Source organism: Lathamus discolor, chromosome 19 (genome assembly GCF_037157495.1).
Source record: "Lathamus discolor isolate bLatDis1 chromosome 19, bLatDis1.hap1, whole genome shotgun sequence".
NCBI lineage: Eukaryota > Metazoa > Chordata > Aves > Psittaciformes > Psittacidae > Lathamus > Lathamus discolor.
This window is the reverse complement of record NC_088902.1, coordinates 2139643-2164309: the sequence shown is the minus strand read 5'-3', so window position 1 is coordinate 2164309 and position 24667 is coordinate 2139643. Positions and strand designations below refer to the sequence as shown.

General features: G+C 58.9%; 4 protein-coding genes across 18 annotated transcripts in view; all 4 read right to left on the bottom strand.

Annotated features, from left to right (window-relative positions):
• Positions 1 to 162: 162 nt before the first annotated feature.
• Positions 163 to 7985, bottom strand: ETNK2 (ethanolamine kinase 2). 3 transcript variants are annotated; one of them, XM_065698467.1, is made up of 8 exons: positions 7707 to 7985; positions 4351 to 4610; positions 3915 to 4052; positions 2610 to 2752; positions 2426 to 2509; positions 2135 to 2295; positions 1429 to 1502; positions 163 to 1281 (listed from the first exon to the last, which is right to left on the bottom strand). In XM_065698467.1, exons 1-8 carry the CDS (start codon positions 7983 to 7985, stop codon positions 1209 to 1211), a joined length of 1212 nt encoding a protein of 403 aa, XP_065554539.1. In that variant the 3' UTR covers positions 163 to 1208. The 3 variants fall into 3 exon arrangements, with proteins under 3 accessions (XP_065554539.1, XP_065554537.1, XP_065554536.1); XM_065698465.1 differs by having other exon boundaries at positions 4351 to 5700; positions 7707 to 7773; XM_065698464.1 differs by lacking the exon at positions 7707 to 7985 and having other exon boundaries at positions 4351 to 6204.
• Positions 7986 to 10693: 2708 nt separating this feature from the next.
• REN (renin) lies at positions 10694 to 15359 on the bottom strand. The gene is made up of 9 exons (XM_065698164.1): positions 15190 to 15359; positions 14583 to 14739; positions 14328 to 14451; positions 13971 to 14089; positions 13634 to 13830; positions 12514 to 12636; positions 11809 to 11953; positions 11593 to 11691; positions 10694 to 11327 (listed from the first exon to the last, which is right to left on the bottom strand). Exons 1-9 carry the CDS (start codon positions 15288 to 15290, stop codon positions 11166 to 11168), a joined length of 1227 nt encoding a protein of 408 aa, XP_065554236.1. The 5' UTR covers positions 15291 to 15359; the 3' UTR covers positions 10694 to 11165.
• Positions 15360 to 20232: 4873 nt separating this feature from the next.
• On the bottom strand, positions 20233 to 21747 carry GOLT1A (golgi transport 1A). The gene is made up of 5 exons (XM_065698315.1): positions 21682 to 21747; positions 21111 to 21202; positions 20813 to 20991; positions 20656 to 20719; positions 20233 to 20537 (listed from the first exon to the last, which is right to left on the bottom strand). Exons 1-5 carry the CDS (start codon positions 21704 to 21706, stop codon positions 20499 to 20501), a joined length of 399 nt encoding a protein of 132 aa, XP_065554387.1. The 5' UTR covers positions 21707 to 21747; the 3' UTR covers positions 20233 to 20498.
• A 1161-nt stretch (positions 21748 to 22908) lies between these two features.
• Positions 22909 to 24667, bottom strand: part of PLEKHA6 (pleckstrin homology domain containing A6) — a 40379-nt gene continuing 38620 nt past the window's right edge. For all 13 annotated transcript variants that reach the window (XM_065698081.1, XM_065698079.1, XM_065698073.1 and 10 more), the window contains one exon: positions 22909 to 24307. Coding sequence is in view for 1 of the 13 variants with exons in the window: in XM_065698073.1 (XP_065554145.1) it covers positions 24255 to 24307 (53 nt within the window). In the remaining 12 variants the exon portion in view is untranslated. The remainder of the gene's footprint in view (positions 24308 to 24667) is intronic.

Here is a 24667-nt window from a genome sequence, read left to right as displayed (position 1 = left end):
ATCCAGGATGCACCCCAGGCTGCTCCCCCTTCTCTCATGGCAGCAAGTTTGGGGTTCAGCCTCTGTCCCCACCATGCTCACTCCAGCTACAAAGGTCCAGTTGCACCCTCAGGGATGCTCCCCCTGCTCCGGCACCAGTCCCCACGGATCGGCCAAGCCCCATTTCCAGCTACCAGCAGCTTTTATTTTGCACCAAGACAAAACACCGGATGCAACAAGAGTCCTGGTTCTTGCTGGGGTAGGTGCCTGCATGGAGGGGACTGGCTCCTTGTCCCCATACCACTTGCTGAGCAGCCAAGGTAGGGGCAGAGAGGTCCAATCCCACTCCCCCAGCTGATGCACAACCACTGACATGAGCCGGACAGGGCTCAGCAGGCCAGGATCGCCCACAATGGTACTGAGAGGGGATGAAGTGCCCAGCTCATGGAATGGATGAGCTCTGTTCAACCTCCTGCCCCTCACATGGGCACCACAGGGATGATGCACATGTGAGGGGCAGGATGGGGAAAGCGGAGCTGGGATGCTACAAGGGAAGCCATGAAGCTGATGGCAGTCTGGGAGCAAAAGCAGAGCACAACAGAGGGTGCAGGCACCCACCAGCAAAATCACACTGGTTGGTCCCAAGCCCATGTAGCTCATGGCTGGGGCTATGATAAAGGGTCCTACGCTCAGAGACAGCCCCAAGGCCAGGATCAGTTTGACCCAGCAGAGGGGCTGGGAGCCCCAGTGGCATCGAGCAGGCAGGGCAATGGGGACAAGGGGAGCAGCGAAGGCAAAGCGAGTGCATTGGGCAGCAAAAGCAACTGGGCAGCTCCAAGGACTCCTGAGCAGATGGGGGGGACCCGTTTCCCCCCTCGGGGTCAGCACAGAGGGAGCAAACCGGGTGCCAGGCAGAGCAGCAGCGGTGCCAGCAAGGCACGGACCTGCCGGGCACCGGGGCTCGACGTTAAGGCGATGGTAAAGGCTTCCTCACGTAGACAGGGGCCTCTCCGAGGCCATGGTCCTCTCTTAGCATCTCATGGTCCAGTCTCGGCAATGTCCAGGGTCTCCTTTCATCGGTGGCTGGGGCAGAGCTCTCCTCTCTTCCCCCTTCCCACCATCCGGACCTGCCCTCGCGCCCCGGCCGGGCTGGGAATGGGGCGAGGGGGATGCGAGGGCTGTGGATGCAGCAAGGACAAAATAGCTCAGGGTCTCAGAGGCTGGAGGTGCTATTTAGAGACCTGCAGGGCTGTGACCACCGGCTTCATCTTGAAGTACTGTTTAAACCTTAGCTTTGCATATCTGCCGAGAGGAGAGAGGGATGCCCATGAAGCCGCTGGCCACGGAGGATCCCTCCAGCACAGAGGGACCATTGGGATCCTCTTGCTCCTGTCGTTTAACATTGACCTGCACTGTGAGTCAATGCACCCCCAGCCCTGACAGACTCACCTTAAGAAGTTAAAGTCTATGGTAGAGTACTTATCCTGGATCAGGCCCCAGCATGCCCAGAGGAAATGGGATGCCTGCAACAGACAAAACAAGGATCAGGAATGGGCACTGGAGCATCCTTGCCTGCGGGATGAGCTGCTCATGCTCCTCCTGGCCAGATCCCAGAAGCCCCATGGCTGTGATGACAGGACATGGGGTGGCAGCCAGCTGGGTATGGCCCATGTGTTTGGTTTGATACCCTCCGGAGGCTGATCCCAGCCAGGGAGAGGGATGCAGCGGGAAGGATGCTGAAGAGCTGCACAGCGTGCTCAGGGTACCAGCCTCTGCGTCTGCAGCTCCAGCCAGGAAACCAGCCGGTGTTACACCCCAAGTTTCCAGAAGACTGGCAAATTCCATGGGCAGATAGAGCCAAAGAGGGCTTCCTCATGCGTGGCTCTGCCTGGCCTCTCTGAAGGGATGCCCAAGGCCGCAGCTATCAGAAACACACGGTCCCTCACCACGTGTCAGTGGGATGGCAGGCACCCAGTGCTATCTTTGACCCACCCCATGGTCTCAGCGCCTCTGAGGTGCCTCCAGGCTCTTTGGGGCAGCCTTGTGCCCCCAAGCCGACTCCTGCATCTCCACCCTCACCAGCTGAGCTGCAGAGGAACCCATCCCATGGGCAGCCCTCAAGCGATGCCGGCTCCTTCCCATCTCCACCACTCACCAATGAAAACTTGTTCACTTGCACGTAGAGAGCCTCCAGCTCCTCCTCGGACACCCCTTGGTCACCCTGGGTGAGCTGCTTGTAGGCCTGCAGGTAGGAGCGCAGCCACTGGAGCTGGGTGTCCTTGCTGGGGTAGAGGCTGTAATCCACCTCCTTCACACCTACGAGGGGAGCAGCATCAGTGATGCTCCGGGGGCACAAAGAGGGCCTTTCCCCAGGGCAAACCAATGGGCTCTCCCCATGCAAGACCTATGGGGCACCTTCAGTGCCATGGAGATGAGCTCAGCCCACCTGCAAACTCATTGAAGTGGTTTCCGATGTCGAAAGCCTGATAGTTGTAGCCGGTGTATTCATAGTCTATGAAGCGAACGTGCCCTGTGGAGGCAAAGGCAGGGGATGTGAGAGGGGCTGAAGATGGAGCTGCCGGCCCTGGGGAGGTGGGTGAAGGACAGACCCCTCCAGCACCGCCACAAACCTCGTGTCCCATCATAGATGATGTTCTTGCAGAGGAGGTCATTGTGGCAAAGCACAACGGGGGACCCCAGCTGAGGGAGAGTTCCCTTCATCCAGGCCAGCTCCTGTTCCAGCACCTCCAGGCTGGGCACATCCTGCTGGAGGCTGGGGAAAGGGATGGGGTGGAATCACTTCTGCTCACGGGGAACCTCCCTGCTTCCCTCATCAGTGACACAAAGCAGGGCAAATGAGGCTGTTTTTGGCGGGGAAGGCAGGTTTGGCTGCGTGGTACCCAGGGAGATGCCACAGGGCAGCTCCCTTCCCTTCTCCCCCCTAACATCTGCATCCAGCCACAAGGCCCCAGAACTCCCAAAGCACCCAACTAACCCCCAGGCATTGGGAATGCGTTGTGCTCTACCAGGGCACGTACTCTCTCCCAAGTTCCAGTTCCAGGAAGGGAGCTGGTTAATGATCACCTACTTGACTTGGGTAAAGGCTGCAGCAAAGATACCTGCTGTGTCCTGCTCCGGGGACAGGTTAATTATTCGCTTGCCATCGGGTTCATTCAACCTCCACAACCTCCTGGGGCTGCCCGAACCCTTTCCAGACACCCCAGCAGTCACCCGGTGTGAACCCAAGGCACCCAGCAATGGGATGAACTGGTCTGAAGTGGGAACTGGTTGCTCTAATCTATACTGGCTGCTTTAATCCATACTGGCTGCTCTAATCTATACTGGTTTTCTAGCATCTCTTCCATCAGCTCAGCCTTGCTGCTCAGATCCCCACCGTAAGAAGGGCTTGAGCTTGAACTTATTCTAGGAAGGGCTTAAACCCCTTCTTAGAATAGAACCCTTCTTAGAGGATGATTATTAGAGCAGGTCTCTGGCTCAGGCCAGATCCTGCTTGGGTGCTGTTTATGCACAGATGAGAGCTATCTCTGCTCTAGCACAGCACAGGTCACCCCCAAACCGGCAGGAGGAAGGGCACTGGAGGGTGCATGGAGACACCTCCATCCCACCAGCTCTTGCAGCTTGGCCCTGAGTTAGCTCATGGAGTAATCCTGATCCAGATCTGGCTGCGTGGCTGGATCCATGACCCTTTCAAGGCCAGCTTGGACACAGGGGCTTGGAGCAAGCTGCTCCAGGGGAAGGTGTCCCTGAACATGGCAGGGGTTGGAGCTGGATGAGCTTTAAGGTCCCTTTCGGCACAAACCATTACCTGGGACCCAGGGCTCTTCCCCCTGGTTCTGTGCTTGGAAGACTTAAGGATGGGTGGGCAGCGGATGCCCACGCCAGAGCCTGGCTCTTTGGGATCCCTCTGCCTTTACCTGGGGTTGGATACCTTTGGGCTGAGATCCGTCTTCACGAGGGTGAGGTATTTGTGCAGCTTCTGCCAGAGGATGGGCTTGGGGAGGCTCCCATTGGCGTGGATGGCGTGTACCCGGGCCATCTCCTGCGCCACCAGCCTGGAGGGAAACACAGACGTGCGGGTGAGAGGTGGCCCTGCACCGTAGAACCATGGGCGGGTGGGAGGGAACCTTAAAGCTCATCCAGTTCCAACGTGGAGTTAAACCCAGCTGTGCTTTGGTTCCTTTATCACCCAGCGCGCCCAGGTATGAACACACGGGTGATGTCCGGAACAAAGGCAGCAAGGGGGAGAGCTGGAAGCACGGAGCAAGCCCCTCCGTGTGGAGAAGCACCAGTTCCCCGTCCCATGGCTCATCCCAGGCCCCGCACACCCGAGGACACGGGGTCCCTGCCCACCTGAAGATGCGGGGGTCCCGCACGTGGTCGGGCCCCAGCGCGATTCCCGGCAGGAACTGGTAGCAGAGCCCATTCTGGAAGGCGCAGTAGAGGTCGGGGGCACAGCCATGGGCACGCAGCACCTGGAAGTTCCTCAGCTCCGTGTCCCTGTCCACAAACAGCTCCGTCTTCCTGCCGTAGACGCGGACCAGCACCGCGTCCACCATCCCTTCATCCGTGTAGCAGGCCACGAGCTTGTTGGTGATGCCATCGGTGAAGAGCTGCGGGGCAGAAGGGTGGCAGAGGCGATGCCTGTACATCCCTGCTGTGTCAGCAAGGTGTGGGGGGAACCTCCCCACAAGCAGACCCCATGGGGAAAGGCAGAAACAGGGAATGGGTAAAAGGAAGCATGAAGCAACTGCACCAAGCTGGTGCTCTGGGAGGAAATCCTGCCGTTTTCCACCTGGGAGCTCAGGAATAGCTCGGGCCAGATGTGCATCCAGCACGCTTGGCACCCGCGCAGCCCCGGGAATCACTCCCAAAACATCGGCGTCAATCTTTTGGCACCGAATGAAAGGGAACAAAACCACAACAGCAAACACCACGGAGCAAACACATCCCCATCTCCTCCTCCCGACCCTCCCCGCGGGGCCGGGGCGCTGATAGGCAGGGATGTCTCTGCTGGGGACGTCTCCTGTCATCGCTCTGATGGCTCCTCACAGATGGAAAGGGAGTTTTGTTCTCCCGTCACCCCGGCTTGGCCTCCTGCCCGCGCACATGCAGGGGCTGCTGCCACCCCTGCTGCCTGCACCCAGCTCCTGGCCCCATCCTGCTGATTTCAGCTGCCTCCAGTGCACTGAAGGGTCCAGGCTCTGTCAGCCCATAGGAAACCGCTGCCCCGTCACCCTCGTGCAGGATGCTCAGCCCCACGCGGCACCGAGGCCAAGCTGCGCCCCATGACAGTGCTGTCTTGATCCCATCTGGCAGCGGGTGTGATGTGGTGGAGCAGGAGGGGGGCGAGGGCACATGCTGCAGCAGCAGCAGCATTGCTTGGGAGTGGGATGGATAATTTTAGACATCCCACTCGGCAGCTCGCGCTCCTTCCTCTATAGGGTGCCTATATATAGGGTGTACTCGAAACTCAAAGCAGTGGAATGAGAACACCCAAAGGGAGACGGCGCTGATGCCCCTCCGCTGGTGTGGGATTCCTTGGACCTTCTCAAGCTGCTTTTCCCAGGGCAGATAATCTGTTTCCATCACGGTGCCGCGCTTGGCTCTCTCCTCTCCTTATCCTGTCCCCAGAGGCCAGAAATCCGGCAAGCAGGAGATGTCACAGCCCATCCATGCACCCCGAGGCTGGTGTCCATCAAGCTGCAGGTGAATGGCTCCACGTCAAGACACTCGGTGCTGCTTTGCCTGCAAAGCCCTTGTGCTGCTTTGTTTTGCTGCTCAGCCCCTTCCCGCAGGTTTAATGGGATTACTGAGCCTTATCCCCCCCTGAATTCCAGGCCACTCACTCTGGAGACTCACACGTGGTTTGCCAGCACCCTGCACACAGCACGCAGGGGCTCGCCTGGTTTATTCCAAGGAATGAACACGCCTCTTGGGAGATGCCCCGTGCTATTCCTTAATGCATCCAAAGCTCCAAAGCACAGTCAGCTGTGAGCAGGGCCGCTGCCACCAGCCCGAATCCTTCCCCTCTACAGCTGTGGAGCAGCAGGAAAGGGGGAACAGGAGCGCAGGGCACCTCGTTGCCAAAGCCAGGCTAAAACCAGTGCAGTCACACTGGAATCCTCACAGGGGGTTGGCTCCAGGTCACTGCTGCTGGATGAGGGATGGAGGAGTGTGTGCTTCCCAGGGAGCATGCCTGGCTGACTCATGGATTTGCCTGTGCTTTATCCCTGTGGAGGTGTTTCTGCCTAGGACAGAGCTCCAAGGATGACGAGCAGGAGCCCTGGGAAGCGGACACAACCTGGAGCACTGGGGGCTGCAAGGGCTGCACCGCATCCTCTTCCCCATCTCCCATCCCCTGCACCAAGCACCGGGAGGGTTTTCCATGTCCCTGGCACAGCCCCTGCCAGCAGCCGAGCACCAGCACCAGGCAAGGAGGTGGTGTGAGCTGGGCATAGCTCCAGGGTGAGGAGGAGAGTGAAGGGGACACTAATAGGAACCAGCTGAGGACCAGAGCACCGCTCCAATCCCCTCCCGAACAGCTCTTACAAGAGCGGCAAAGGGAAACCAAACCGGAGGGTTCCCCCCCCCCATCTCCTAAGGGATTTTTTTGCCCTTTCCCTGTAATTAAAAGCACCCGCACGCACACACAAGTTGCTGTTGAACACTGACCCCCTCTGATGCCCGGAGACAGCCTGGATACCAGAGCTGGGTCCTTCCCAAGCAACCATTGCCACTGAGGTCTGTGCTCGGGGCTGCACAGAGCCCGATTTCCTGCCCCTACAACTCCACTCTGAGGACCTCCAGCTCCCAGCTTCCTGCCCATTGCCATCTGCCCTTTCGTATGTGTTTTCCTGCAGCCTCTTGTATTTAATTACACGGGGCTATTAATGGGGTTTTAATGACACTCCAGGCACGCCGGAGGACACGCACACACACGTGTGTGTGTTTATGTGCACCCACCTCCACATTCCCATTGCCAGAGCGTGGTGAGAGCACAGGCACCACCAGCCTTGTGCTCCCACTGCTGGGCAGAGATGAGGGGGAAAGGGATTCCCGTGTCAAGCAGCTTCAAGCCCCTCTCCCCATCCCTGCCAGCTCTGGACAGCCAAACCCTGTCCCATGCAAGGAGCCTGGCGTTGAATCCCAGCTCCAAATCCCAGCTCCCTTCCGGATCCATGCTCAAGCCCGCATAACCTGGCAAAGGTGGAAGCCAACAAGTAACCCAGGCACAACCTGCTCCCTGGAGCAGCTACTCCTGCGAGCAGCGCTGGGCGCAGGTAGGGGTACAGCACCTGCAGGTGAATGCGGAGGGACCAGCGATGCAGCCCCCCAGCCTTCACCCACCCATGTCCCCCTATGGGGACACACTTGCATTCAGTGACTGCTGAGGGGGTCCCCAAAACCTGCCGCGGGGGTGCGGGTCGGTAGCATCGCACCTCTGCACATCCAAGAGTGGAAGGGAGAACTGGGCATGGGGGACAGGACGTCGTACCCTCCTTGGCACCTCCTATAGCCCCCCACGCGGGGTCCTACACCCACCCTCATGTGGACCTCGTGCCCCCCCCAGCTGCCCCCATAGCACCAGGAGGGGAGCCCCACAACCGCCCTCGGGTGGTCCCTGCACCCCCCTCTGGATGATCCCCGGGATGGGGAGGCTGGAGCGGGGGTCTCCGCTCTGCCCCCCCCCCCCCGGCGGGGTTTACCTTGGTCTTCACCCTGGCCGGCTCCCAGCCGGGTCTGAGCTCCCGGACCAGCCGCAGAGCCCCGGGCACGACGTCGCCCTCGTCCACCGCGATGCCGAGGTGGGGCACGGCCGGAGCCCCCCCGCTGCCGCCGCCCCGCTCCGGTCCCAGGCACTCGGGGCAGCGGCCGGGCGGCTCGGCCATACCCAGCTCCGCGCTCCCGGAGCCGCGGCCCATGTGCCGGTGACTGCGGCGGGGCCAGCGGCCGCGGGGAGGAGCCGGTCGCCGTTGGGAAGCCATGAGTCACCGGCCCGCCCCCCGCGGCAGCGCCCGCCCGCATTGTGAGGTCAGCGGGACCCGCACCGGGAGCCCCGCACCGGGACACGCAACCGGGATCCTGCTCCCTGGAAACCCGCACCGGGATCCGAAACCGGGAACCCGCACCCTGGAATCCGCACCGGGAGATAAGCACCGGGATCCTGCAGCCGGGAAACCCGCACCAGGATCAGCACCAGGAATCCGCACCCGGGAACCCGCATTCCAGGATCCGTACCCGGACACGTACCCCGGGATCTGCATCCGGGATCCGCACCCATGACCCCCACCTGGATACTTCCCCCCCCACCCCACTCCCCCACTTCATCCCCGGAGCCATCCCGGGGGGCTCCGCATAGCCCCACATCCGTTTGGGGTCTGGGATAAAGGGACGGAGATGCTGCACCAGGGATGCGCTGGGAGCATCCTGAGCTCCCGGAGAGCTGCGTAGCCCCTGGACCAGCCACTCCGGCGCCGCTGAGTGTCACCCACCGAGCGCTGAACCCCCTGGGGGGATTAGAAATGGGCTGGGGGGGGAGTAAGATCCTCAATTACGGATGGAGCACGGTCTGTGTCTTCCCCCCCCGCTGACCCCACTCCAGCCAGGCTTTATTATCAGAGGAAATAACAACCTCAAGTAGCTGGAACAGTGAGTGCCCCCCCCCAGATGTCACAGCTGAAACCAGCTAAATGGATCCTGGAGACGTGGGGAGGGGGGACTAAAATGAACCCGGCCAATTCCCCGTGGTTTTGAATACAGAGCGAGCGCTGTCAGCTTGGATCGGATGGGCGTTAATTGCTGCCGCCGCTTTGCTGGGCTGAGCCTGGCCTAATTGCTCGCCCATAATCAAGACCCGTGTTAATGCGAGGGGAGGTTGCGGGTTTGGGTTTGCAGCCGCAAGGAAATTGCCCTGGCAGGCGATGAGAGGTGTTAATGGCCTGGCTTAAGGGGCCCCGGAGCAGCACCGCCAGCAGCCCAGGCCGATTTCCCTCCCACTGCTTGAAAACAAGGAACAGGAACGGACCTGGAACCACCAACCCCCCCCCCCCCCCCCCCCCCCATTTTAGGCCAACCTGACCGTTTTCCGCTATAGGCAGAAGCCATCATGGGGCCTTAAGTCGCTTGTTGCAGGTTCACATCCATTTGATTCTTCTCCAGACCAGAGCCTTTGTGGTATAGGGTAGGACACAGAAGGCTTGGTTAATTCTAAGTCGAGTTTCCCTGGATGCTGGCAAGAGCATCCCACCCATCCCTGTGAGAGGCAGCCGGTGTCAGCCTGCGCTTGGGGCAGTGCAGGGAATCCATCAGCAGTCAGTGCTGGCTGCAGAACACCAGGATGAAATGATCCTGCAAGATCAGTGGCCTGCTCCAGGCTCTGCTCCAGAAAGTGCTGTGCTCTGCTGCACCAGCGCGTTTACCAGCACAGGGCTTGGATGTGGACCACAGCACCTGGGCTGGTGACACTGGAGATGAGCACACCTCACATCATGGTTTAGGTCTGGGCCCCTCACTCCAAGAGAGACATTGAGGTGCTGGAGCAGGGCCAGAGAAGGGCAATGGGGCTGGTGCAGGGTCTGGAGCCCAAGTGTGATGGGGAACAGCTGAGGGACCTGGGGGGTTCAGTCTGGAGAAGAGAAGGCTCAGGGGGGACCTGATGGCTCCCTACAGGTGCCTGACAGGAGGATGGAGCCAGGAGGGGCTGGGCTCTGCTCCCAAGGAACAAGGGATGGGACAAGAGGAACCGGCCTCAAGCTGCCCCAGGGCAGGTTTAGATGGAGCTGAGGAGCAATTCCTGCCCCAGAGGGTGCTCAGGCATTGGAACAGGCTGCCCAGGGCAGGGCTGCAGGCACCGGCCCTGCAAGCGTTCACACAGCGTGGAGACGAGGCCTCAGTGCCATGGGTTAGGGGTGGCCTTGGCACTGCTGGGGAACGGTTGGACTGGAGGAGCTTAAAGGGCTTTTCCAACCTTGTGGGTTCAGTTCTATGAGTGCTGCAGAGGGCTCGGCACGGGGGAGCTGGGCTGGAGCTGGAAGCACCACAGCTCTCCTGCGGAACTGGAAATGTCAGCCCCCAGCCGGGAGCACTGCTCTGCCCTTCCAGCTGGCACGGGGCTGGCAGCACCAGCGTGCTCCCGCTGAGCATCGCTGCACCCGGCCAGGACAGAGACAAGCCTCTGGTTGTGAGCTGGAGCCAACGGGGAGGAAAACAGACCCAGGGGAAGGGACGGATTCAGCCAACCCCATCAGACCCATAGGGACCTTCCCCTCCCCATGGTCCTGACCTCCACTGGGAAAGCCAGGCAAAGCCTGGGTATCCCATCTTCTGCAGAAAGAGCGCGTTCACTGTTTGAAAAGACCCTGATTTCATGGAATCCCAGCCTGGTTTGGGTTGAAGGGACCTTAAAGCTCCTCCAGCTCCAACGCCTACCACGGGCAGGGACCCCTTCCACTGGAGCAGCTTGCTCCAAGCCCCTGTGTCCAACCTGGCCTTGAGCACTGCCAGGGATGGGGCAGCCACAGCTTCTCTGGGCACCCTGTGCCAGCGCCTCAGCACCCTCACAGGGAAGAGCTTCTGCCTAAGAGCTCAGGGGACGTAAATGCAGCGGTGGATCCAAGCAGGGGAACACTTGTCCTGTTCTCTTACTGCATGTGTCTGATCTCTCCCCTCTGCAAGTGTAAGCATTGACTCAGTGTCCTCTTGCTCTAAGACTGTTTAATACTAAAGCCATGGTGAGGGGCCAGGCTAACACCAGCTAAAACTCTTATTAAACAGCCAGGTTATCTTTCTCCCATGTAAAGAATAACATGAACAGTAACCAATCATCCCTCCTCCGTCTGCAGCCTGCAAGCATCTCCATGCCAGCAGCAGCTCCCTGTGTGCCACTTGTACGGTTGCACATCAGCCTGGGAGTCCCTGGAGGTGCAGCTCTGGCCACAGCATCCCGCTTTGATTCCCAGACATTTGAGGATGTGTTTAAGGCTCCGTTCTTCCCATCAGCAGAGAATCTTGGGAAGCAGAGCAGGGATTTAGGAGCAGGAGAAGGGGAGGTTGTGCTGTTGCTTCAACAAAGAGAGGAAACCCAGTTTGCACTTCAAATCCTTTCTTCCCTGTGGTGATGCTCTTGCCTCCTCGCTGGTCCTGGTCCCCCTCACCATCCCTGGCCATCAGCGAGCTGTGGCAAAGCCGATGCGGTTGTTGCGCCGGTCGAACTTGGTGTAGTAGTGCCCAATGAAGCTGGCGCCCAGGATCCAGAGAGGACCAGCCGGGGGTGGGATGTCCAGCCCTGAGAAAGCCACCACGCAGATGTCCTCCCCATACTGGGATTGCTGCAAAGAGGAGACGCACACAGTGATGGAGGTGCCAGAAGGGAGATCTCTGTGGTCCCCAGCTCAACCGCCTCAGCCTGGCCTCGACATTCCTTCCTCCAGGAAGGAGAATCCCTGCCTGTGTCACCCCTGCTTGCCCTGAAACCACCCAAGGAAGCAGCAACAAGTTGGTTTGGGGGAAACCAAGCAGCATCGTCCTGCGGTTCATCTTGGGGGGGGAGCCAGGAGGGTGCAGCTCTGATACACACCGAGGGATGCAGCTTACCCGAAGGATGTAGGCTGAGCCGCTGAGCCCAAAGGCCTTCCCACCCAGGTGGAAGGAGATGTTGGGCAGCTGGGGGACTTGGTCACAATCCACCACGTACTGCAGGAGGAGGAGACAGTGCCGAGCTCATGTGATGGGGTTGGGATGGGCTGGGGTACAAGCAGCTGAGGGTACAGGCAGTGGGGATATGGAGTGGGGTGTTAGGGGGATACTCACTCCTCCTTCAGCCATTTCTGCTGCCCCAATGGCTTTCATCAGCACAGAGATGGGGCCAGCAGGACCGGTGATGTAGGATGCTCCTGTGTCAACAGCAGCTGAGCAGCCATCCTTGCAGAACAGCGTTTCAGCCCCCACAGACACCCTGGGGCAGGAAAGAGGAGAGGAGCAACCCTGAGCTTCCCATGGTGATCCTGAGCCTCCCCTGGTGACCACAGCTTGGTTGCCAGGACCACGGCTGAATGTGCCCCATCTTTGTCCAGGGAATGCTGGCAGGCAGAGCTCATGCTGCTCCCAAAGCACAGCCTGCAGGGGCATTGGGAACCCTCCCTGCAAGCTTCTCGGATGTGGAAGCTCAGCTTCATCACGAGTGGCTTTCATTTGGTTGGATTCAACAAAGCGGAATTGTTTCAGTGCCTCACACTCCTCCTGCAGGACTAATGGGGGTTAAACTCTCCCACTGCAGCTTCCAAGTGGGATCAGCTCACGGTGCCACCCCCTCTGCATTCCCCAGCTCCTGGCTGAGCACTGAGATGCAGCTGGGTGCTGGAGGAACCAACCCCGCTCCCCTCCAGAGGGAAAAGCATCCACTAGGAAAACACATCCCCATGGACCACCTTCCCAAGCATCCAGGAGCCCTTTCCCAGCCCATGGATGACTGCAGGATGAGGCCCGGTGCTGTGCAAAGGCATTCCCTGTGCTCACCCCTTCATGCTGATCTGCCAGTAGCCGCTCTTGCTGACGTTCAGGTAGTGGAAGTCCCCAGTGTAGTAAGCTGGGTCGCTGCCTCCGAGGATGATTTCACCTCCGGGTTTCAGGGCAGCATTCCTAGGATGCAAAGTGCAGCGGAGTGATTCCCCTTGGCTGCTGCTCCCCAAAACACGGGGAGAAGGGACCAGCCTGACCCGGAGAACAGTGGTGGAGAGCAAGCTGGAGCAGAAGGAGCCCCGAGTTAGTTCATAGGGGTGCAAAGAGAGGGGGTGCCACATGCTGAGGTCTCGGAGCAGGTCAGAGCTGGCTCCTGCAGTGTGCAAGCTCCTATGGACCCTTGGGCTCAGCAGGAATGGGATCTGCTGCCTGGTGACTGTTAGTGGGTGCTGTCCCAAGAGTGCTCATGCTTTTCATCTTCTTACTTTGAAGCTCTGCAAAGAGAGGGATGCTCCATAAGCTTGTGATCTGAGGGTGGCTGCATCACTGGGGTGCAGCACCCAGACAAGGCTGCAGTTGCAGCCAGCACTGTTAGGCTTTGTTTGCTATTGATGGATCCACCTTTAGTAGAGGTAAAGAGCTACTGAGCCTGCTCTAAGCATGGGGTTGTGGGTCTGGTTGTCACTGGTACCCATGCCAGGTCCAGCCCTCCCACTGTTCCTGCAGGGGTTGGTGCTGCTGGGAGGGGGGGATGCTGAGGCACAACAGTTTGGGGCAAGAAATGAAATGTTTGGTTGCTGATGCAGGTGTTTCTGCAGCAGATTTTGATTTTTTTTTTCATTCTTCCTAAAGGTGAGACACTAAATCCATCCTGGCTGTTATTGCTCCAGCTCCTCCAGCAGAGCTGGTGACCCTGAATCTGACAGTGACAAATGAGCGTGGAGCAGCTGCTCCCAGCCCTGGCAGCTCCAAAGAAGCATCCACATGGATCTGCTTCTTGTGCTGCCTCATTCCAGCCCAGCTCCTCGAGGTACCCTCCCTGTGCTCGTGTCCTCCATCTCACCCCAGATCCTACAGCCCCAGCTATAGCGTTATCCCAGTCCGGAGATGCAAACCCATGGTTGCAATGCCCATGCCCTGCAAAATCCCACTTCCCCCTGCTCCCCACAAGACCCACCGGCTGTAGTAGACTGAGAACACGTCCTCCTTGAGGATCTGCTGGGAAAGGATCCGGTCGAAGACAGGGGTGATGCCATCGATGGCCTGGCTGGGGTAGCCCATCCCCAGGACCCCATCGAACCTGGCGAAGATGAAGGGGAAGGCGGGCAGCACCGTGGCCTCAGCAAAGACCTGGATGATGGGGATGTCTGATACCTGGGAAGGGCAGGATTGTTCTGTGGCAGCACAGGGGGTTAATACCCCAAAGAGCCTCCTTACTCTTGGGTAATCGGGAATGCTTATATAGGGGAGCAGAGCCACACGTGGGCATCTCCTTGCTGAGGGGACACGCTCACCATGACGACGTCCTGGCTGAGGAAGCCTTTGACACTCCCTGTGCCATAGCGGATAGCAAAGCCCGTGCCGTTGGCTATGTACGTCCGTGACTTGGAGGAGTCGTAGCGGCTGTGGGAAACTGGGCAGAAGGAAAAGGGGCAGCAGGGAAAGCGATGGAGGTGGCGATGACAGCACCAGCTCTGTTCCCCCAACCCCTGTGGGGTGATGAACCCCCCCCCCGCCCCAGCGCCAAGGGACCAGACACCAACAGAGACCCCCTGTGCAAGGGCAGATCCCCTCTGAGCTGGGATCTCTTGGGATGGAGGGAGGTGTCCCCGTTCACTGAGCTCGGATCACCCCCGAGCCCCTGTACTCACTGCAGGCGCTGTAGAGGGGGGAGCACTTGTAGGACGGCACCCACAGGTTGGCCGAGCCCGTGTCAAAAACCACCTTGAAGGTCTGTGCAGGGGTCCCGATGCTGATCTCACCAAAGTACTGCGTCTGGAAGAGCCACAACGCGGGGCATCGCTGGGGACCCAGCTCAGGATGGGGGAAGGCTCACGCAGCCCCGAAGCCCCAGCAGCAAACACCCTGCGGGGGGGACCGGGGGGCTGCATCGGGGTGGGACTCACATCCAGGTAGTTGGTGAGGAGGGTGGGAGCAGTCCCGTTCTTGGGACCGGCCGCGCTGCCGCTTCTGCTGTGCCTCAGCTCGGGGAAGACCTCGGACACCTTCACCCCCATCTCCTGCAGCGTCTGCCGGATGGACGGCATCCTCCGCAGCGCGATCCTGTGGGGCAGGACACGGCTGGGGGGCCGCGAGCATCCCCGCATCCCGGCCATTCCCACCCCATCGCTCCAACCAAGCCAGCCGGGCGGCTCTAGATGGCAGCAGCAACCCGCAGCACCGTGGGGCTGCCAGCGCGGCCCCGGTGAGCTCCCGGACCCATGGGGGGATGCACCAGAGCATCAACCAGCCCCAGGCTTGGCTTGTTCACTTTGCGAGCCCATCCCTTCTTCTTGGCCTCCTTGATGGTTTGGGAGACAGGGATACTGGCAACGCATGCGGTGCTCAACTGGAGAGAGGAAGAGGAGCGAGGAAGAACAGGGGTGCTAGAGCAGAAAAGGAGGAAGGGTTTTCCCAGAAAGGATGCAGCAGGAGAACCCTTTGGTCCTCAGCACCCAGAAGCAAGAGGAGGCAGAGAAACCCGGCACCCTGTGCAACACACACGCCTGGTACCTCTGCAAAGCCTGGGCTGTTGGGGGGAAGATGGTGGCACCCCAGGTCACGGCCAGGACCACCAGATACTGCTGCACCCTCCTGCTGTGTCCTGCCGGCATCGCGCTCTCCCTGGGCAGCCACCTCCTGTGCCAGCAGCGCTGTCACATCCCAACGGGGAGGATGCTTTTATAGCCGGGTTTCTGCATCCGTGTGGGTTTCCCCTCCCTGCTGGCCGGGGGAGGGCTGGGGATCCCTTGGCTGGGTGCCGATGGTGACAGTCCCTGTGGAGGGTGGCGTGCTCAGGATAGCCCTGTGCCTGGCAAAGGGAGCTGTGAATACCTGGGAGCTGCAAACCCAGTAGTTAATAGCACTGGTACACACCAGCGCCCAGCAGCCCCTGGTGCATCAGGGCACTAATGGCTCTAGTATCAATTAGGGGAGCTGGTGGGCGATGCTGATGCAGGTGCTGATAGTGGCCAAGGAGATATCCCCGAGCGCCATGCTCCAGAAGAATGAGGCTTTCCCCAAAGCTCTGGGATGGAAACAGCCAAGAGCACTCAGCACAGCCCCCCCCCCACCCCACCTTGGCCATGCGGACACCAGTGGCAGGCCTACCAGACCCCACTGCCCTCATGGGGCTGCTCTGAGCACGGTGGGTGGGAACCTGCCCCCTGAGGTTGCTTTAATGCAGCTAAACTCATCACAGCTCATAGAATCATCATGGAGTGGTTTGGAAGGGAGCTTAAAACTCACCCAGTTCCAACCCCCTGCCACAGGCAGGGACACCTTCCACTAGAGCAGCTTGCTCCAAGCCACATCGGTCCAAGTGTCCACAGCCTGGCCAGGCCACATCACAGCCAGGGGGAACAGCCCTTTCCCCACTCTCCATCCTGCACAAGCAGGGTGCAGAGGAGCCCAGTGTGGCTCTGGGTGCCTGAGCTGCTGTGCCCAGCCCTGCGCTGTGATTTGGAAGGGAGACGCTGCCCAAAAACCTCAGCGTGGGCTGCAGGAACTCCTTGTACCAGGCACATCGCTGGTCCCCTGTTCGCATGCGGCAGCGCAGGGTGATGGGCGCTGGATCAGGCCCTGTGGCTCCCAGCCCAGTGCTTGACCTCAGGGATCCTCAGTGGGAAATGACTGCGAAGGCAATAAAAATGTTCCTGGAAGGAACCTGATGACTTGCCCCTGCCTCAAACCCCAGTTACACAATCACAGAGGGGTGCTCCTGGTGAGGACGGGGTTTAAGGCGCTGCTGTCACCCTTATGATGGTGCTGGGGTTGAAGGGGACACCCCACAAGCTACAGACAACTTCTCCCCCAAACCAGGGCTTTAGCATCTCCTTTCCCCATGGGATTCTGGCTGGGGCACTTGGAGCCAGGGCAAGGCTGACCTCGGCAGGCGCTGCCCCATGGATTGCAGCCCCGCTCCCCCCGGCCTTGACGTCCTTTCCCACGCTGGGTCCCGGTGCTGCGTCACTCAGGGGACCCTCATGCCCTGGCACAGGTTGCAGCGAGGTGCAGGGGTCAGCAGCTAAAACATGGTGGGGAGCCACAGACATAAATCCACTTCCCGGGCATCCCATGGGGCTCTGCCTGCTGCGCCGAGCATCATTCCCCAAGGGAGAGGCCAGGCCTGAGTGTGACTGCAAAGGAAAGGGGCCACATCAGCCAAGTGAAGGTGGACACAGGGCCAAAAGAGACACATCTGCAGGTGCCCTGGGGAGCATTCAGTTCTCTGGACATGGCTTTCTCCTAGGATGGACATATGCACTCCTCTCCATGGGGCAGCCAGAGCAGGATGCAGTGGGTACCAGGGCAAAGGCAGCACCAGCCTGCTCCAGTCCAGCAGGAAAACAACTCTTCCCTGACACAGGAATAGCACCACAAGCCCTTCTCTTGGAAGGGAAAACAAGGCATAAACAGGCAAAAACACCTTACCCAAGCCCATTGTTGCTTTATAGTGGCCGGAAGCCCTGATGTTGACCTGCCTTGTGGCAGCACCAGGGCTGAGGATGCTCCTCAGCACAGGGTACCTCAAGGCATTTTCCAGTCGCCTTTGCAGCAGGGATGAGCAGCTGGTGCATGGGGAAGACTTGATATGGGGCTTGAATAACCTGCAAAGGGTGGTTTTGTGCACAGGGTTAGAGGAAGGAAGGAGCCCGAGGGCCAGGCAGTGCCCAGGGGAAGGAGCACTGGGACTTAACAAGCTCTGGACCACATCAATTTGATCCCCAGCCCTTCAGGAGACCCAGAGCACAGGGAAGAAGCTCAACTCTTCCCAGACAGCCTCAAAGCATCACTTAAACCCGAGCTGGCGATTACTGAAGGTAACAGGCCACCAGGCAAGGCTGCAACCTCAATCTGTGCACTGCTATGGGGAACCTGCTGCAAAGGGCTGGGGGCTCCTATTCTTACATGCCCTATAAGGAGCAGCTCATCTGGAAATAGCAGGGGGAAAGCTCTTCACTTATTTCCTTGCCTGCTTTCAAGGAGCCAAATGATCAAGGCAGGAGTGAACCCAGGGATAATGCTTTCCAGAGGGAGAGGAATGCTTTCCTGCAGGATAAATGGGTTCTGTCCGTGCCGGGCTGAACAAGCACATTTCTTAAAATGAAACCTGAAATATTCAGTCGTTCCCTCTCTAAATGGGGCTCATCAGGCAGCTTTGCTGAGCAACCTGGTCCTTAAGGGAGCTTGTAAAGCAGCACGAGAAGGTAGGCACGGTTCTGGGCTCCCCACACTCATCTCCAGTCCATGAGTTTGTTGCTAGTAAAAACACAGGAGGCTTCCAAAGGGCCTCGGTTCCAGATGACTGAAAAGCTCAAGCATAGAAGCAGCTTTTGGGGAGGACTTAGAGGAGGCTCCGGCTGGCACCAGCACCAGGGGGATTGGGCCACTGACGTCAAGCAAACCAGAACTGCTCTGGCAAGGCTCATAGAAAGGGCAGTTCACTGAACCAGAGGGAAAGGTTCCCCTGCAATAAACCATGCCCTGGGCCTGGAGCGTCCCCCACTGCCAGCCAGGATGGGGATTCTGCTCCTCTGCTCCCATGGGACCGCTCCTGCAGCCCTGAACCGGCGCTGGGGCAGCAGCACAAGAGGGACGTGGAGCTGCTGGAGCGAGGCCAGAGGAGGCCATGGAGATGCTGCGAGGGCTGGAGCAGCTCTGCTCTGGAGCCAGGATGAGGGAGCTGGGCTGGGGCAGCCTGGAGAAGAGAAGGCTCCTGAAGGGGAGACCTGAGAGCAGCTCCAGTGCCTGAAGGGGCTGCAGGGAACCTGGAGAGGGGCTTGGGACAAGGGCCTGTAGGGACAGGCCAAGGGGAATGGCTTGAACCTGCCCGAGGGGAGACTGAGCTGAGCTCTTAGGCAGAAGCTCTTCCCTGTGAGGGTGCTGAGGCGCTGGCACAGGGTGCCCAGAGAAGCTGTGGCTGCCCCATCCCTGGCAGCGCTCAAGGCCAGGTTGGACACAGGGGCTTGGAGCAAGCTGCTCCAGTGGAAGGGGTCCCTGCCCGTGGCAGGGGTTGGAGCTGGATGGGTTTTAAGCTCCCTTCCAACCCAAACCATTCCATAATGTTCCAGCCTGGCTTGGTTTTCCCAGCAGGGTGAACCAAGAGCATGCAGTTGCTCTGCAGCCCAAGTACAAGCTATCAGCTGGGGTGAAACCAAGGCAGGAATGACAGAGGGGCTTTAGGGATGCTGAAGCCCTCTCTTACCTCTGATATCCAGGCACAAGCTTCCTCTCCCATCCCTCCTCAACAAGCAGCTCTCGCTGTGCTCCAAATCCTTCTGCTTTGTCATCAGAGCTTTCCCTGACACCAGGGAAGCTGAACCCAACTCTACCTTCCTCCTGCTCACAGCCAGGCTGATGCCAGGAAGCTCCCTTTAACCCTTCTCAAGCACCTTCTGCTGCAATCTGCACTCAAAGTAAAGGCAGAGACCCCAAAACCAGGTACAGCTTCCCCTAAGCCAGACCTCCTACGGATACAGCACAGCCATACCGAGCTCAAAGAGTTGCCCTGATTTATACCTGCTCATCCATTGGATCCCAGGGCTCATCCTGATTGCTGGGGCTGGGTTTAGGAGCCCAAATGAGTTCTCCCACCGCAGCTGAGCAGCCAGAGCAGATCCCAGCTCTGCTTTGACCTGGTCCAAACCTGCTGCAGGAGCTGTGAAGTGCCACAGGCAGAGCCACCAGTTCCATCGAGAGGAAACAGGTTTAACTCCAACTCCTTAATTAATCCCTGCCAGTTAAGAGGGGCATCCACACAGGGACCAGCTTTGATGTGATTGCCTTGGTTTAATTAAACTCCTGTTTGCACCCAGCTTCCCAAGTGCTCATAGGAACCTGGCTCGCATCCACTCCGCTTGTGTCTGATGGCACAGACCCGCTGAGCTCGCCAACCAGTTCTCCAGGAGCGCTCCTGGGGAGAGGAGGAACAAAACAGCTCCTTTGGAATCATCTGATGTGGAGCTGGGAGAGCTCCGCACTGTGCTCAGGTCCCTGCCTGCTGTGATGCTCTGCCTGTGAGCAGCCGGCCCCGTGCACCAAGGGATGCTCATCCCGGCTCCGCTCCATCTTGGCCTCATCCCACAGGAAAGGGGTCTATGGGAAACGTAAGTCCTGGCCTGTAACACTCAGAGATCCCAGCACTGTAACTCTCCCAGCCCAGCACCTCAATGAATTCATAACCCCACGTCATTTGCTTTTTCTTGGTCACTGAATGGGACCGGGGTGATTTATCCTCCTTGGATCAGGTCATGGCAGGTTAATGTGGTTTAATGGGTGTTTTCCTAACCCCCCCTCGCCCCCCTCCGTAGCCCACATTCCCATGGGATCCATGGGAAGGCAGTGCCAGTGCAAGCAGGGCTGCCCAAGCTGAATGGGGCTCATGAAAGGTCCCTGTGCCATCTCCAGTCACATGAATGCGAATGTCCATGTGCCGCCTCCATTGGTGGCCATGGGGAGGCTCCTGTGCCATCTCCAACCATGCTGATGGGAAGATCCCTGTGCCTTTTCCAGCCATGCCAACGGGAAGATCCCTGTGCCACCTCCAGTCATTGGTCTCAGACACACGTTTTAATGGAGTCTTTCAACAAGGGAAGACAAAAAGGCATAAAATAACACAAAATATTCCCAGAGCCCGTCTGGAACAGCGTCTGGTGCTGGAGCCTCCTCAGGAGCTGCTCCTGAAGGCACCATCCCCATCACAGGGTGGCTCCGGCCAGTGCCAAGGGTCCTGGGGCTGAGAGAGGCAACAGCTCCCGATGGGAGAGCTGGATCCAGGGCTTGCTCCATCCCGTTTCCAGTGATTGGGTCCTTCTTGCAGGTCACACCATGGAGCTGCTTTCCCCCACCTTCTGCAGGAGCTGCAACAGGGGCAGAGTCTGATCAGCCACCTCCAATGATGGCCATGTTGGTCCCTGTGCCACCTCCAGCCATGGAGCCACATCAGCCCGAGTGAACCATGCCCAGCGCCCCGCTCACCTTGCTCAGCACCGGGATGTTCACCAGCGAGCCAAAAAACCCAAAAGCCACAGGGAAGAAGCTCCTGTATCAAACCAAAAGGCTCTGTTAAGAGCCACTGCAGGGCATGAGGAGCTCCCGCTCCGCAGCCCACCGTGGCTGGGTGCATGGCGCGGACCTGAAGAGGGTGATGAAGCCGTAAGCCTCCAGCAGCATGCCCAGAATTGGCCACCGCATGAGGACAATGATGACCCCCCCGAGGAAGAAGCTGGTGCCCTTCAGCTTTGGCCGCTGGAAGAAGAAGGTGAAGGTCCTCCTGAAGCCGATGATGAAGACCAAGCCGGAGAGGAAGAGGATCTAGGAGGATGCAGGGGAGTGATGCAGGTCAGGAAAACCCAGCCCAACCCTTTGCTCCATCCTGGGCATCGGTGCCTGCTGCGGGGTGGGATTGGGAGCCCCAGTCCCATTGTACTCACGTTCCCAAAGGCCAGGAGCACTGAGTCGAAGTACAAGAGCACCCCAAAAAGGACGAAGAAGATCCCAAAGCCCACCAGTCCCACGCCGATCCCTGTGTGCGATGGAGGGCTGAGGCTGGAGCTCACAGCTCAGGTCCCACCTTACGGGTGCTCTTCAGCATCTCTTGGCCCATTCCCTCCAGGAATGTGCTTTGAATTTGTCTCCGAAGCTTAGAAACAGCCTTTCTGCCTGCCCATGGGAAGGCAGTTTCCAGCATCTTTCTGAACAGTGGCATGAGGGTGTCAGTGCTGGCAGCTGGTGGGAGAGGCTGGGAATGCTCTCTGGATGAGCCAGGGTGGCTGCTCCCGATGCAGACCTTGGGCAGATGATGGAGACAAACCCCATCCTGCAGGACCCCAGTGCTGGTCCTTACACACTGGTCCCCACATCCCGGCCATGCTCCCACTGCATCCCCCCAACCTGACTTGCCATTGTCCCTTCTCCCTGCCCCAACCACCATCCCAAAACTGTGCCCTGGTCCCACGGGAATGGGCATCACCTCCAGGACACAGCCACCCCACATCTGCTTACGCTGGAAGTCGGTCAGAGACACCATCTTGGCAACGGGGCTGGGCCACGGCTTCCACCTGCCCTCCCCCAGCAGTGACCCTTGGAAAGGCCTTTAATCCCCACGTCATCCTGGAAATCATTAACAGCCTGGAACTGCCTGTGGCACCTCCGGAGCGGGATGTGGTGGTTGGGCATCGCTGCGGGGTGAGCACCGGTGCTGGTCCCCTGCCTGGTCCTGTCCTCCCTGAGCATCCTCCTTGGGTGTACTTGGAGCAACCCCTGAAACGGGGATGAGCAGCTCCCAGTGCCTACAGGAAACCTGGAGAGGGGCTTTGGGCAAGGGCCTGTAGGGACAGAACAAGGGGGAATGGCTTTAACCTGCCCGAGGGGAGACTGAGCTGAGCTCTTAGGCAGAAGCTCTTCCCTGTGAGGGTGCTGAGGCGCTGGCACAGGGTGCCCAGAGAAGCTGTGGCTGCCCCATCCCTGGCAGTGCTCAAGGCCAGGTTGGACACAGGGGCTTGGAGCAAGCTGCTCCAGTGGAAGGGGTCCCTGCCCGTGGCAGGGGCTGGAGCTGGAGGAGCTTTGAGGTCCCTTCCAACCCAAACCATTCCATGCCTCCATGCTAATATTGTTACCTGAGGTCACCTCCAGACAAAAGACTCCGACACCTTCCTGTTTCTTAGATACTTTTATTTCTCTAACACTAGCAAAACCCCCCGAAAACAAATGCCTCCCTCCCACCCTCCCCAGTGCATAAATAGATTTCCTCCCGATGCAAATCCTTTCTCGGTTACAAGTCACTGGTATATGAAGTGTTATGAAAAATAATAACCAAAATAAAACGAAGAATCGAGTTCTCTGACAAACAAACCAACAAAACAAACCCAAAATGACAACCACGGGGGTTCCACACCAGGGCAGGGCCTTGGGGAAGGCTCGGATGCATCCTTCCTCTCTGGTCCTCGGAGGTGAGAATTGATGCCTATGGGGCTGTGAGCCCTCTCGGCTCCCTGATGGAGCTGGGATGCAGCCATGCACCATGCGTGGTCCCCAATGGTGTCCCCACAGCCTGTGTAAGGCAGGGGGCTCCCCCAGTTACACAAACTGGGGAGCCCACCCCGGCCAGGGCAATAAATGCATCATCTCTTAAAACTTACAGTCTCTTTATACTTTATTTTTAAATAAATTTGCTTTTAATAAAAGCAGAAAAAATAGATATTTTTAAATAGTTGTGGGGTTTTTTGCCCTCCCCCCCCCCCCCCGATAAATTGGCAAAGAAACTGCTTTTGGAACTCATGGGCAGGGCTGGTGCCAACCACCCTGCAGAGACAGAGCTCAGCACAACACAGTACCTCCCGAAAAGAAGAGAAACCCAAATATAGATATATATTATAAATGTATAATTTCCATAAAACATATATTAAGGCATGTAATAGCAAAATAAAGGGCCAGCTTTATGAGCTAAGAGGGCTGCGGGAAGCTCGGGAGCGGAGCGGGATTTGGGGCGCCTGGGATCCTACCGGTATTGCTGAGATGGGGGTGATGGGGATGCAGCAGGGGGATGGGGTCAGAATCAGGCCAGAAAGGAAAGAGCTGCAGGATGGAGGGTTTCCAGCTCCTCACACCATCCGCCTTGCCCGTGCCAGCCCTGCCATACACACGACCTGGTGTGGAATTCCATTTTTCCAGGCAGAACCAGCCTTTTTTACCTCCCTCCAGAAAGCTAAGGAAAAGGGGAAACTTGCTACAGGGAACCCAGACAAGTCGAAGGCTCTGGAGCACAATGGCCACGTCTTGGGGTAAGACCTGGTGGGTTGGGACAGAGGTACTGCCTGGCCCCAAGCCCCTTCCCCTTCCCTCACCATCCCATTCACCACAGAGGGATCCCTGCTGAGCCTGTGGCATCACTGTCCCATCTCACACCTCCCAATCCCATGCAACATCCCCATCCCTGCCCAGACCTTCTGCTCCGTGCCAGCGGTGCACCAGTGCCCCAGGCAGCCCCTTACCCCCCTGAGCCCAAGCACAGCGCTCCCCCAGGCACCTCCGTGTCATCCCCAGTCCCACCTCCCTCCATCCTGTTCCTGATACAGCTCCTTATCCTCCTGCTGAGCCACCAGCGCGGTGGGACAGGCCAGGCTCTGCCAGCCGGAAGGATGCTCAAAGCAAGTTCAGGGCACAGGGAAGGGAAGATGTGCCCGAGGAGCAGAGATGGAGCATCCATGTCCAGTGTATGGTGGAAGCACCATCCATGGTGGCTGCAGGCCGGTCTCCATGCAGGAGAACCCCTTCATAAACCTTTGGGAGACCAACACATCAGTACGGGGAGCTGGCGGCTCAGCGGCACAGCAGATGCTCCTGCTTGGGCATCCACACAAGCCTGACCCCCAGGACACTGTGGATGGCAGCCCAGGGGCTCCTTGGGGACCACGCTCTGCAGTGGACACCCCCAAAACCCCACACGTCTCCTCCAGGACAGGGCAGAGCAGCCGGTGCTGTCGGTGATGCATCTTCCCACTCGCCATCCATGGGAGGGAAAGGGGGGTCCAGGAGAACCGAAGACGATGGCGAGAGATTTGGTGTCGTGTCGGGGGCTAAAACGTGGCCCCATGGAACTTGATGGCGCCGGCAGCAGCCAGGGCTTGAGCTGCAGGGAGAGAAGAGTGGGGTTCAGCTATGTGTGGGGTGGCCGGTGATGGGGCAGCCCCTGTGCCCACCCCATAGACCCATCTCCTCCCCTGCTCAGAGGAGAACCTAGTGCAGATTTGGGTCTCTGCCGCCAGCTCCATGGGGGGAGCCTCCAAGAAAGCAGGGGGATGCTGTGACCCCCAGTTTGCAGCCAGCACCATGGACGTACCAGGGTGGGTGTACCCCAGAGCCTGGATGTGACACCCCCCTTTGGCACCGTGCATGGACAGGCTGAGCTCCCCCTTGCCCACGCTGGGGTCTCTGACCCAGCCCAGGGGCTTCACCTTAGAGGACACTTGCACTTGGTCCATGAGAGGAG

Excerpts from the sequence above, each read along its gene's own strand:
- REN (XM_065698164.1), bottom strand. The coding sequence starts at position 15,290 with ATGCCGGCAGGACACAGCAGGAGGGTGCAGCAGTATCTGGTGGTCCTG. Across the intron at positions 14,090-14,327 it reads CCCCCTCTACAGCGCCTGCA|TTTCCCACAGCCGCTACGAC; the intron begins GTGAGTACAGGG and ends CCTTCTGCCCAG. Across the intron at positions 13,831-13,970 it reads TCAGCCAGGACGTCGTCATG|GTATCAGACATCCCCATCAT; the intron begins GTGAGCGTGTCC and ends TGCCCTTCCCAG.
- ETNK2 (XM_065698465.1), bottom strand. The coding sequence starts at position 5,030 with ATGACAGGAGACGTCCCCAGCAGAGACATCCCTGCCTATCAGCGCCCC. Across the intron at positions 2,510-2,609 it reads CATCTATGATGGGACACGAG|GGCACGTTCGCTTCATAGAC; the intron begins GTTTGTGGCGGT and ends TTGCCTCCACAG. Across the intron at positions 2,296-2,425 it reads CCACTTCAATGAGTTTGCAG|GTGTGAAGGAGGTGGATTAC; the intron begins GTGGGCTGAGCT and ends CTCCCCTCGTAG.
- GOLT1A (XM_065698315.1), bottom strand. The coding sequence starts at position 21,706 with ATGGTGTCTCTGACCGACTTCCAGC. Across the intron at positions 21,203-21,681 it reads GTCTCTGACCGACTTCCAGC|GGATCGGCGTGGGACTGGTG; the intron begins GTAAGCAGATGT and ends CATCGCACACAG. Across the intron at positions 20,992-21,110 it reads TGCTCCTGGCCTTTGGGAAC|ATCCTCTTCCTCTCCGGCTT; the intron begins GTGAGTACAATG and ends GCATCCTCCTAG.